General features: G+C 36.2%; 1 protein-coding gene across 8 annotated transcripts in view; it reads right to left on the reverse strand.

Moving 5' to 3' along the window:
* Window positions 1-13,732, reverse strand: part of LOC129947223 (supervillin) — a 513,320-nt gene that overhangs the window by 379,077 nt on the left and 120,511 nt on the right. For 7 of the 8 annotated variants that reach the window (XM_056057695.1, XM_056057694.1, XM_056057692.1 and 4 more), the window contains exon 2: window positions 5,372-9,317. In XM_056057695.1, the coding sequence (XP_055913670.1) occupies window positions 5,372-9,239 (3,868 nt within the window). In that variant the 5' untranslated portion in view covers window positions 9,240-9,317. Of the gene's footprint in view, window positions 1-5,371; window positions 9,318-13,732 lie in introns of those variants that run through there. The other variant, XM_056057698.1, reaches the window with a different exon arrangement.

Raw genomic sequence — 13,732 nt, forward strand, 5'->3', positions numbered from 1 at the left:
AGTAAATTTGTATGATTTTCAAACGTTGTTGAGGAGTTTGTCTATTTCATATGAATGGGACACTAAACTGTCCAATCTCAGCTGACATAGAGACCAACTCCAAAATGTGCGTCTGGAATGAAAATCACACGTCTTAAAAGACACAGTTTTTTCACTTAACAAAAATTTACCAGAATCTGCATTCGAAATAAGAATATTATTCATTTTATGTTTTTTTTTTACTTCGCTATGAAATATTTTACTCTTTGAAATATTAAATCTTTAAAACCGTTTAAAATGAAACAAATCTCAAAATTTGAAAAAATAAATTCACCTCAGGTTTGAGTCTTTGCTAAAATCAAATCGTATTCCTTAACCATGATGAAAGTTGGAGGACTAAAGTACATAAAGCTTAGATATATTTTACTATTTCTATTCGATGGAAGGTGGCGCTGTTAAAAGCTCATAGAAATATAAGCTTTTAACAGTTAAAATTTTAATATTTAGCGGAAAATTTGATTTCTTATCATAAATTTTATAAACGAGTCCACATTCAGCATTAAAAATACAAAATTCCATTCGACATCCTTTGCCATTTAAAGGCCAACTTCAACACTATGTTTTAAAGACCATTCATTCCTAAGACAATTTCATAAATTCAGGGGCAGGTCATGTTTAAAGCTATCAGTAAAATCCCTCAGTAAAAATTAAAACAAGAGAAATATACGTCTTTTAATTGGAGACATTATAGCAAAAAAGCTTTGCACCTCCTTTTAATTGCAAAACAGTAAATTAACCGCCATCAGTAAAACGAAATGGAACTGTTTTGGTATTTTTCAGTCAGCTGTTAGTGAAAATTTAATTTCATCATTTAAATCTTAAAACGTCTTTACGAAATCAATTTATCTTTAAATGTATATCTTAAGATTTTTATTGTTGTTAAGGGCTTAGAAATTATCTTGTTAGATTTCGTTTTGAAAAGAGGCAACATCTGAAATCATCATCACTAATAGTGACAGTTCTTTAAAGAAAAACAAAGCACAACATCTGACCACGTCTAAATAATGACATTTCATGAAAAAGGTAATGCAAACAAACCTTAACAGGTTGTTGAACAAACCAATTAAATCAAAATGTTCAAAACTCACTGTAACGAGATTTAATGTGTCAGAATATTTGTATCATCTTTTTAACTTAGTGAATAACAAGAAGGACTTTTACATTTTTTCGAATCATTGATGCCTTGAGCTAAGGATATGTTGAAAAAAACAACGATTGGTTTTATGTCAACTGTTATTAATTTGGAAAGATTTTTCTAAACTTGTTTCTTTCTAAAGAATTATAGGCGTATGTTAATCTTAAAGCGTATTCATAATCGAGAAACCTGAAAAATATTAAATAAAAAAAAGTGCGTATACGTATGAGTCCATAATTAGAAAATCTTTCAATTAAAATGTTTTGAAAGTGGCAAATAAACATTTCACATGTCTAATTCATTCTTTTTGAGTTCAAAAAAATTATTGTTCATAGCGTCAACGTAAACTTCTACTTAGTGTCTAATTCAAAATAAGTTTGAAGAGAGAGTTTCTAGTTTATTAAGCATTTGAAATTTTAACTGTTTATTAATACTTAAACATATTTCAATAATATTGACGTCAAAGAAAACTTTTTGAAAAACTTAAATCTTGAAACTTTTTCAAACCTAGTTTTTAAGGAACTCAAAAACATCCCTGTAATTGTATTCAGTCAAAGTGCGGCTTTAAGTTCTTCATACGAATAGAGCCACAATAAAGTATCCCAAAAATTCCTTTCTCCACAAAATGTTATCAAGTTCACTTCCAGTCTTAAAAATTAAGCTTCATAACTTTTTTTAAATCCTTATGATATAATTTTGAAGAAATGATGCAGTTAAATATAATATTTATATAAAAAAAGCAATACAAGAATGTTTATTTACCTTTTTATAAGTTCGGACAGGGTTACCACATGACACAACAAAAGAGTAGCATTTTTGTATTATTTATAGCCAAGAGGAAACATCAAAAAACAAAACAAAAACTACTTGGAGGAGCAAAGTACACACAAGCGAGCAGCTTCAGCCATTTTTTTTTGTTTTTTTTTTTTATTTTGTAAAATAAATAAAACACACTTAATTTTTTTGTTAATAATATTAAATATATTTTTGTTTGTATTTCGTAAATTCTGTTCGAAAAACCTACTCAAATTCTTACCATTATAACCTTTTTAAAAAGTATTTGTATTTCTTTTTTTTTAAATAATATTTAAAAAACTACATATTTACTTCTTATAACAAATAAAATTAATTATTTAAACTTAGCGAGGGTAAATTTAATTTTATAGAAAATGAAAATTATGTTTACAAAATAATATTTGTTTTTCTTTAAATTCTTGATCTAAATTAACTAAAATTAAAAAAATATTTTTTACGTGCTGAAAATAAATAAGAAAGGGAAAAAAATAATATTTCTTTTTCTTCTTTTTCGTTTAAATATTTAAAATAATTTTTATTTAATCGTTGTTGTTTTGGGATGTAATATATTTTACAAAATGATTCGTTGTTAATTAATGTATATTTTTTTTGGATTCGATAAAATTAAAATATGCACAAAATTCATTAAATATTATCATTGGCACAAAATGCTATTTAAAAAAAAAAAACAAACGCAAACTTAAAAAAAAAATAGTAAATAATTATTAAATGATAAAAAAAATTAAAAATTTTATACAAATTTTACAAATTAACTTCGGGTTTCTAATTAATATTTATTCATACATTTAAAAATATGATCGTTTTCGATAAGAATTGCACTTAAAAATAACAAACAAGCAAGCGTTAAAAAAGAAACAAAACATTCGTTAAATTCTTAAAACAAATAAATAATAAAATATATATTTTTTAACTTAATACTCTTGTGGCAAAATTCAAAATTTAAATATCAGAAATGAAGAAATAATTAAATACATTCTATTATTATTTCCTTTTTAAGTTTTTGTATCTAAGTAAGAAGGACCATTGCAATTACAGTCAAAACTCCAATGATTATGGCTAACATAGTGATAAAATCATTGCCAGTAACTACGCCAAGGGTGCAGACTAGTAAGACGTGCTCTAAGGTGGTCATACGGTCTTCAAAACGGGGCTGTGCCAATAGAGTCAGAGTTTTTGAAGATGTCGACGATGAAGAAGACGAAGTTGATGGAGCTTCGAATGATGTGAAATTGGCAGGTGAAGATGATGGACGATGAAGGGCTAATGAATTAGCATCATTCTCGAAATGTTCATGTCTTTGGTTAGAGCTTTCTAATGATAGATGACGTTGATGTTTTGAAGATGAAGGATCTGTTAATGAGTCTTCATCATAAGGCACTTGAGTTGTATGGTCTTGAGAAGTGGAAAGTGTTTCTAGGTTCTCTATCACTAATTCATCTGAGCTTTCTGAAAGCTCTTCATAGCCTAAAGCTTTTGAGCTTTTAATGTCAACTGAGTCATTATCACTGTCTTCAGTCAATTTGGATGAGGAATTATCAACAACTTGTTCAGAAAACTCGCTTAATAATCTAACTTCTTTGGTGAAATGTCTATCGAAGGATGTCTGAAAGCTCTCGAACTTATTTGTGGCAAAGCTTTCGATTTGTTCATACTGGTTGCTATCTGAAGTCGAGCTAGAATCAGAATCAACCACAATCACTTCTGAAGCTTGATGGAAGGCGGGGTCATTTTTGTAAAAACTTATATCACAGCTTTCAGATGTTGCTTTACTCAAAGAATCCTCAAGATCGTTAAGATCGGTGTCGTCATCGTGTGAACAATCAACATAACTGACTTTGGAAACTTGGTTAACAATTTTAAGGGAAATATTTACAGGAGATAGAAAGGCTTTGCCAGAAAAATCTGAGACCTGAGCAGGTTTAGAAGAAATACATTCAAGATCATTTTCAGCATTATTGTTTCTACAGGAAGGATCTTCCAAACTGTCTTCTTGATCTAAGTCTTCAACTTCAACAACAGATAGGGTATTGACTGCCTCCGAATTCTCAGGTATGGTCTGATCCTCCTGGATCTCAGATAAATAGCTTGAATCAACAACTTCGATTACTGACACTACTTCAGACGACAGAGTAAGAGAATCTTCAAGATCAAGTGACTTGTGAAGAGGGGATTCAATTTGAAGATCCTGTTCTTCGGAGAAATTATGCTCGTACACTTCCCTAGACTTGACTACATTCGAAAGAGCCTGTTTGAGGCTATTGCACTCTTCGACAAATGATCTTTCCATCTCGTTGAAATGGAAGTACTCTGGATCTTCTTCTTCAACACATGAAGATTGACCACTTTCATCATCATTTTCCGAATCATCTGAATCTGTGAAAGGTACATTGAAATTCTCAAGTACAGGCGGAATAGACTCTTCTGAAGACGATAAATCATGTCCTAGAAGCTGCAAAGATCTCAAGCAAGCAATCTGTTCTTCTTCACGATCGCTATCACATTCATCACTAAACCTAACCCTATGCTTTGATCTACTTTCAGCCGAGTCCTCACTATTCTTTACCTTAGTTACTTGATGGTTCAAACGATCACTTAGATCCTCTACAATTTTTGTGCATTCAGAAATGTTTTCCAACTGGGATATCAGTTGCTTCCGGTTGGTGCCGGCGTTTATACGAGAAACTTGACTTAAAACTTCGTGAAGAAGCTGTCCCGGGCTGTTCTGATCTTTGCTATAGATCTGATTTTCTTCCTCATGATCACTTACAAACTCGAGGGCTGTATCTTCATTTGAAAAACTCGTAGAAAGCTCGTCTTGGGCATACAAATTGCGCAAGTAGTCCATATCGGAAGGGTCTTCGCTTATGGTTACTTCGTTGACAAAGGTCTTGGCAACTTCGAAGCGACTGTTATGGGCCAATTCTAAATCAAGGCTTGCATTAATGGGACTCTGAACGGGGAAATCAGACAGACTGACATTTCCCGAATCGGGATTTGAAGATTCATCGATCGAACTGAGTGAATCGAATTGCTGACCACTGGTCTGAGCTCTAGGGCATTCACTTGATACCTCATCATCGCCCATATCACTCGTGACTATAATGCTTATATTACTCGCATAGCTAGGAAGATAAAGCCTACTAACTTGACTCGGACACACTTCCTCACTACCCTCATCGATCGTGTCCAACTTACAAACTAACACACTTTCACACAACTCGGGATTAGTAGCGGTAGCAGTAGTATCAGCGGAAATCGAAAGAACATCAGGCTTGTTAGGTTCAGAGCGGCGGAACACATCAACGGGTACGGGTACGGTTACAGTTACGGGTACAGGTACGGGACTAGGTACAGTACAATCAACAACTTCAGCTTTTTTACCTGTAGTCGTAGTTGCTGGCGATGATTTCTCGATGCCAAAGATCATTGCCAACTCCTCGGAGGAGTTATACTGCGAGGCACTGCCGCTACGTTCGCCCTTTTCGCCACCGCTACTGCAAACTGTCACATTGAGCGGCGGCGATGGTGTACTATAGCTGAATGGCGAGTTTGTGATGTTGGGTGTGACGCTCGAAGACTGTACGTCGTAGGATGTTGTGCTAAAGGTTTTTATTGGGTCAGTGCTGGGTGCATGGAATTCACTACTTGGTGACTTAATGTAATCACTGGAGGAGTACGGGTTAAAGGATGTTATACTCGACGATAGGTGAGCTCCGACTGACGGGCTTGAGCTCTTCAGGCAGTCGCTTGATGAAGAAGATGTTGAGGTCGTTGCAGTGGTGGCCGTCTTATCACCATCGCTATGCGCCACAGGATCACTCACGCTCACCGTAGCTTTACTCACTTCGTTGCGTGCTTGTTTCTCGCACTCTTTCATGATCTTGTCGATTTCTTCTTCATTCTCGGCCGCAGTCACATAACCAGATCCTGGAACAATAAGAAGATCGGCGTTGTCATTTTTGCTGTCATAACTCCCTGTCGTTTCGACCTGATGTAAATTATCGTAGTCCGGTGAATCGTTCAGTTGACTGATTTGACGCATGCACCGTTCGGCAATCTCTCCGATGCGTGCCGAACTGGGATCTAGCTTCTGGATCAGCGAGGGCATCACGAGCTTTTGTTCGGGCGGCTTCTTTACCTCGACGGCATTTTGAACGATCACTGGCGGTTCCACACTAACGATCTCACTGAGAATTTTTTCACAAACCTTATTGGCGGCAGTGGACACCTGATCGATGGCCTTGATCAGCTTGTCCTCGGTAACTAGACGTCTTGGCGGGTTTTGCTTTGATTCGGTCTCTTCTGAATCCTTTGGCGGAATCGTATCGAGCAGCATGTGACGGCACCGTTTGGCTGCCTCGGAAACGGCTTCGATCTGTTCGAGGTCTCGTTCGATGTTCGGTTTAGTGACTTTAGAACGGGACGTTGTTATCAACGCCCCTCGGCGCAGTTCCATCAGGTCTCTTGTAAGTTTTTCACTGCTCTCTCGGGCTTCTTTAGCAATTTTATTAAGAGCATCTTCCATTTTGATCTTTTCTGGATCTGGAGTCAAACTCTTTCGGGGAAGTGGTACTGGTGGCTTGGATTCTTTTGCCAGAACCTCGGGTAGACTGCATATAGCTCCCCCTTGACTCGGGTGACGGAAAGGTATAATCTTGGGACTTGCCTGCTCTTGTTCCCGTAGATTGCGCAGTAGCTGAAGAGTAGACGGAATATCATTGTCGTCGTCTTCTTTGGGGATATTAGACATGCTGCCTGCACGTTCTAGGCTCTTAGCAAGCTCGAGGAAGTCGTCAATATCACCTCCTGATGGCTTCGCTGCATTCCTCTGAATCAGCGTGTAGATATTGGCCGATTGAGTACGGGTGGCTCTCTTCTTCGACCCAGCAGGGTATGCGAAATGAGTCTTGACATGCCCGGGTGGGTCTTTGCGTAACGTTCGCACAGCCAAATCATCGCAAACAATGTCAGGATACTTCAGAGGACCCGTCCTCACCTTCTGACAGTCCTTATCTGGGGCTACATGAAGATAATCAGATCGGGGAGATATCGCTATCGGACCCACGGGTATGCCAAATGGCGGTTGCTTCTCTCCGGCCGCAATCTTAGGGGCTATGCTCGAACTCTTGTGGTTTCGGTATGCAAAATCATCCCGAATAATATCGGGCTCCCCGGCCGGCTCGTCATCATCATCATCGTCTAGGAACTCTTCACTGTGAGCCTCTGCGTATTTTTCAAAATTCGTCGGCGTCGGAATATCCCGACGCTCAGCTCTATCCAGAAGCGTCTCATCGCCAAGCTTTAGACTTTTGTATATCGCCTCAAGCTCGTTTATTGCATCTTCTAAGTTTGTAGGCTTCTTACGCATAGTTTCGATTTCCGTAGGCATAGGCAGCGGCAGGGGTTTTGTGACCACCTTGCGTTGTGGCGGATCAGGAGCAAATTTGCTATTCTGATCAAGGATGTTACGAACCCTCCTTTCGGCCACATACTCATCATACTTGTTCGGGGTGGGAGAGTCCGCTTTGGGACATCTTGGTTGCGCCAGGTCTCTCCTCTGGTAGTGGTTTGGCATCGAGCTGCTCTTGTTAGCATTGTTACGAATTTCAACGTAGTTACTACGGCTATCTTTGGAAGGTTTTATCAGCAGTTTTCCAGACACCACGCTGTTTAACGCTTCTGAGGGAGCAGGTTTCTGTTTTGGCTTTGAAACCTCTGAGTACATTGGAGCTGAATTAATCTCTCCAGCCCTGGAGCTAGATAACGAACGAGGTTTATTAAAAACTGACTCCGGCCTTTGCTGATGAGGTTCTCGTCCTCGCCGCCAGTACTCCGATGACAGCTGCGGATTGGACGGTGCTGGGTCGGGCAAACCACTCTTTGTAGTTCTTATCAGCACCGGGGAAGGTGGTTTTTCTAACTCCTGCTTGTCTTCATTTCCTTTGAATAGATGGATTGGCTTTCGGGACCTAGGAGCTCCCTCTGCCACATACCGATAATCCAGTCCTGCTGGGAGGGATTTCTTTGTCGGGTGAGCATCCCTCTCGGCTCTGGTTATGAAACGACGATTCTGGGAACTAGCTACACTCGGCGGGTGGTTTATGGACGAAGCTGATTGATACATTGGGGCATTGCCCGACCATATCCGATCGTCGGACACGCAACGACCTCTCATCCCGTTATTAGGAGGCATGTGGGAAGCATTTTGATCGAATGCGTACGAAATCGGACGGTGATCGCTGTGATTGGCCACGCTCACTCTACGCGTCGGATCTCGAGGGGGTGGCGGTGGAGGTAGTGGCTTTTTGACGTTTTGCAAGTGGATGTGACTGTCAAAGCTGATGCTACGCTTGTTGTCATTCACTGTGTTCTGAAGGTTATGTGTCTGGCGGGGCATGCCATAGGTTATGGGATGATGGGAGGCCATGTGACTTAGACTTGTTGAATTTCGCATTGTGGGCGGATGCATAACGGGCGGCGGATACTGTTGCCGATTGACTTCAACGGGGGCAATGTGATTTGGTTGCCCATTGTATACCGTCAGTGGTACCGGCTGGGTTTTCCATCTTTGAGCTGGTTGAGCAGCATACATAACCTGCGGCACCTGTCCATTGCTCACTTCTCCATCTCGACTAAGACGTTTGTAGTATCGCTCATTCCGAGCCGCCCGGCTTCGACGACTCTGACCATTGTTTGCATTTGCCCCGCTTCCCAGGCTCTCGTCACTGCGGTACTTTGCAAAGGTCGTGGAGGAGTTCAGCGATATCATCTCCTCCTCACTCGAGGGGTGACGTTGGCCATCATTGGAGACCTTATTTCGGTCTTTCTTTCCTCGTCGATCAAGGGAATTTGTCATTCGATTTTGTGGGTCGTAGTCAACAGGTGGCGCCAGATGTGTCGTTGAGAGCGATTCTCCAGCCGGGATCGGTTCGAATGGTAGGAAAAACTCATTATCTCTTGTCGGACTCACCACGATGTGATCGAACCCACCACTGATGTGTTTGCTGTTTCGCTTTTTCTTGTCCTTCTTACGGTATTTCGGTGAAACTGCGAAACCTGCTTTGCGGTCTTCCTCCGACGAGGACTCTGTTTCGGCTTCCTTCTTCTTGCGGAAGAGTCGGCCGAAGGACCATTTTTTGTTACCTCCTGCACTCGCTGGTGCAGAACTCTGATAAGAAGATTCTTTTTTGTTGCTTGTTGTTGTGTTGTTGGCAGCACTGCTGCGTCGATTCATTTCGGATGATCTCATGCTTGGTTCAGCTGATGTGGTCGGTGGAACAACCTCTTTAGGTAGGGGCAATTGGGGCCTCCACGATGTCTGAACAGTCTGCAATTAAAAAAAATTAAAATTTATTAGATTTATGTAAAGATAGGTTGACAAAAAGACAAACTCTTATTTTTAACAAAAAACTAGGATGAGTGTGAATATTTAGTGGAAATTTTCTGAGTTTTTTTTTTGTTTTGAGAAAAAGACGAATTTGTGCTTCAAAATCCATTTTGGATCATCATTATTTATTTATAGAAATTTCAACAAATGGGGAAAATACTTAAATTCTAAAAATACTTCTTTTTTTTGTATTTTTATATTTATTTTCGTAAGTTTTCGCTTGTTTTTAGAGAGTAATATTAAATAAACCACACTTGCTATAAGCTAGGAGGAGCTGATGATGGTGAAGATGCTGATTTTGATGATGATGATGCGGTAGAAGAAGCTATATTTTGAAAATACGATGTTTTACATCTTGTGTATGCACATTTTGGTATTTGATGATAATCAATTAGGTGTACGATTGGATTAAGGAAATTAATGAGCAACAAATTGAATAAAGGAAAAATTATTATAAAATCTCTTCTGCTTCTTTTATACGGAAGGCTTAGTGTTTATTGAGAATAGTGTTTTAGCTAAATGCTATAAAAGATTCAAATGATTAATTTAATTAGGAGCAAAATATAGCAAACAAATACAATCTTAATATCTTGTAATCAGGTGGTGAATGCGGTTGAGTTAAATTATTTTTCTATTAATAAATACGAAATGAGTTAGGAAAAGTTTCAGGTTGGGTTAACTTGGTTAAACGTATTTTTCAATGTGTTTTCAAAATATTTGATTGCGATGTTTTTTAAATAAGGGTATTCGTAAAAACTTAAGGTTTAAATTATTTGGGCCCATGCTCCTCAAAAGCTGAGAAACTAAACAGAGTTTACGAGCAATGACATTTCTATACGCTTAAAAACTTCAAGATAGCATAGCAAAAATTATATGATTTGACAGATGAGAATGTCAAACTGTGTTGACTTTTATGTTCAGTATGGTTAGCGTAGGACACACTTAGGCCAGTTTATTGACCCATTGTGAATGAATCTCAAGGGTTTCCTATTATCTCAATGAAACAAGTTTGAGTTCCTAAAAGCCAGAAAGTAAAGTTCATATGATTTGACAGATGAGAATGTCAAGCTGTGTTGACTTTTATTTTCAGTATGGTTAGCGTAGGACACACTTAGGCCAGTTTATTGACCCATTGTGAATGAATCTCAAGGGTTTCTTTTTATCTCAATGAAACCAGTTTGAGTTTCTTAACGCCAGAGCAAAGGTCCTGGATTCTGCAAAGTTCATAGCGCACTTCGTCAATGAACTGTGATTTAGTGATGAAGAACATTTCGGGTTAAATGGATACGTCAATAAGCAAACTTGTCATACATCGAACGAAGTCAATCCTTAAGTCATTAACGAATCACGAAGCTGATTGTTTATTGCGGTTAACACGCAGGTGGCATCACAGTTCTCTTATTTTTTTCAAAATGTGGAAAGAACTTTCGATACTGTGAATTGCGGATGCTATCAATCAATACTGACGAATATTTTGTTTGAAATAATAATAAATTAATATAATTAATTCCACGTATATTTAAGCTTTGTATTATTATTTTAAGTTTTCAACTTTTGAAAAAAACACAATATTTGTGTATTCATTTTCAAACTTTGCGCTCTGTTCTCGAAGTTTCAGATTTTTATCGTAAGTTATCTTCAAAGATGATGAGCGTTCCTGGCTTAGCTGCATTATCATTTTCGGGGTAGACACGATTCATATAAGAATTTTGAGACTTCATTATTCCGAAAAAATAATTGTTTGGCGCCTCGGTGGAACCATCACTTTGTTGGCCCAAACGTTTGGTGACAAAATCACGAAATAGACATCTGAATTTTCTACTTCATTCGTGTCACTTGACACTTCTGGACTAATTTGTTTGGGGTTACGTCAAACATATGGTCAATGATAAACCAACAATGACTGATAATTAAGAAGTCAAAATTTGACATAATAAGACAGAAATAATTTGTATGCATTAAATGTCAAAACGAAATTGAAATTGTTGTGTTTTTTTTTATAAAAAGTTCTATGCATCTAAAAACATTCTCTCCATTAACTTTCCTAAGCTTAAAATTCAACTCAATTATTTCTATGCACTTTTTGAAAAAAAAATCATAAGAACTGTCAACAATCGTCAAATGAGTAAAGCAAACGAACAGATCTACTGTTTTAATGGAGTCACTTAATCAGAAATAAACAACATAAAAGAAACATTCACAATAGTGTAAAGTGTCTATGTTTAAGTTCTTTGACAACCCACTCTACAAAATAAACCCACTTAAAAAATAAATTAGGTACTTGAAAATCAAACTTGAAAGCATAATAAAAATCACCTACAAAATCATTGAATCTATGTTTATATTGACATACTGACAAGTTTTAAAATATTACAATACAAAAACATTATCTTTGTAATAAGACAATGTTTTTTTTACTTCAACCGAAAAAAAAGCAATAAACAATATAAACGACACAATAAATAAACTTTCTTTTGTTATTATTTTACGTCTGTCTCAAACAAAAACAGCTTAACGTCACATCCGACATCACAATAGCACTTTTGTGTTAGCGCCATTCATTAAATTCACAATGAGTATGATGGTTTATAGTAACACACAAATTTTTGTTACTTTTACTTTGAATTTCATATTTGTCATCGTTTATATTATTTTTTCTAGATTTCACATTTTTCACATTTACGCTGAATTATTCAAATAGAAATAAAGAGTTAACAAGAAATGCTTCCTATGCATATTTATTTAAAATTCTTTCAAAAAACAATCAATACTTCAGAGATGAGTAAAACACAGCAACGTTTATTTACAAGAATTTATTTCTTATTAAGATTTATCTCTTTTTTTTTGTTTCAGCATAATATTGCAATAATTTAAATAAACAAAAAATATAATGAAATCGAGTTCCAGGAAATATTCTTCACAGTGATGTTTGGAGAAGAATTTGATCAATTTATCGTGGCTTACATGAGAATACGCCCTAAAATTGGTTCATCAATAACTGATCATGAGAAATTTAAATACTAATTTGTATTAAACTCTTTAATATCATAACTTTCTTTTAATAAAAAATCGTAGAAAATAACTTCACTTCACTTTTGGACAATACAATTTGAAAATAATCAATAACATCTTCATATTTTCGTTTGGTTAGGTACAGACGTCATTATTGACAGCTCCACTAGTGGTTTGACATTTGGTTTCAATTTTCAACTCATTGGCAGAAAATGTCAAATACATTTCAATGATGAAATGCCTGTTCATACCGTTGGCAGATAATTTAACTGTCAGATGGTTCACCGATTCGATTTTGCATCTTCCTAAAAGATTTTATCTAAATGAAAATGTAAAAATTGTAAGATGTGTTAAAGGGCTAGGCTACTCAAGATGTATAAAGAGAAAAGCTTACAGAACTACAAGAAAATAAATCGAGATTATCATTCATATCAGTGACTTTATCTGATCAACCTTATATATTTTTCAAGTAGGTTCAACCCCTTAAAAAAACAAAATTTGGCAATTTTAAAAAAACAATGGCTGACACTGACGTTTCTGACAGGCAATGTTGTCACATAAAATTGTAAGTTCACAAAAGATATTTTATTATAAATCTGTCAATATTGTAAGATCAACTTATGGGTTTAAAAAACTGTTATAGAACTTCTGTACAGTAAATATTTCACTGTCAGATAGTTTATTGAACAATAAAAAACGATATTTTTGCAAATTTCAATGTCACTCAACCATTTAAAAAGCGATAACTGACAGTTTCAAATGTCACTTGATAATTGCTTACAATGTGACATGACAATTGTGCCAGAATACATTGTTACACAAAATGGGAAGTTCACAATGATTTTAAGACAATTAACTGACAGATCTGTCAATGGATTTAGAAAATTATCATGGAATTTCTGGAAAAAGTTCATACATTTTAGTAATTTGTTTCTAATTTTCGATTTGATGTTGAAATAAGCAGTTTTTTTTTCAAGTTAGTTAAGGCAAAACCGGTGCTTGCCATATGAAATTTGGAAATCAATTTAAAACCATTTAAAAATGTAAATTAAATTGTCAGAACTCAACAATTTTAGCACATTTCTCAAAATAAGAATAAATTTCTGTTGTAAGCCTAGAAGGTTATTCACATCTTTCCTCACAATTTTTCTAATTAACGCATTTAAATAAATAAAACTATAAATCATCTCCATTCTACTATAATACAATACACGCACAATCGTTCTTTTTATCTTTAAGTTTCCCCCTTAGATAAACAATAAAGTGTGAAATAATTTCAAACACCACTCTCCTCAAAAACAAAATACACAACTTAAGACAGGCTATAAAAATTCATCATATCT

Source organism: Eupeodes corollae, chromosome 2 (genome assembly GCF_945859685.1).
Source record: "Eupeodes corollae chromosome 2, idEupCoro1.1, whole genome shotgun sequence".
In the NCBI taxonomy this organism is placed as follows: Eukaryota; Metazoa; Arthropoda; class Insecta; order Diptera; family Syrphidae; genus Eupeodes; species Eupeodes corollae.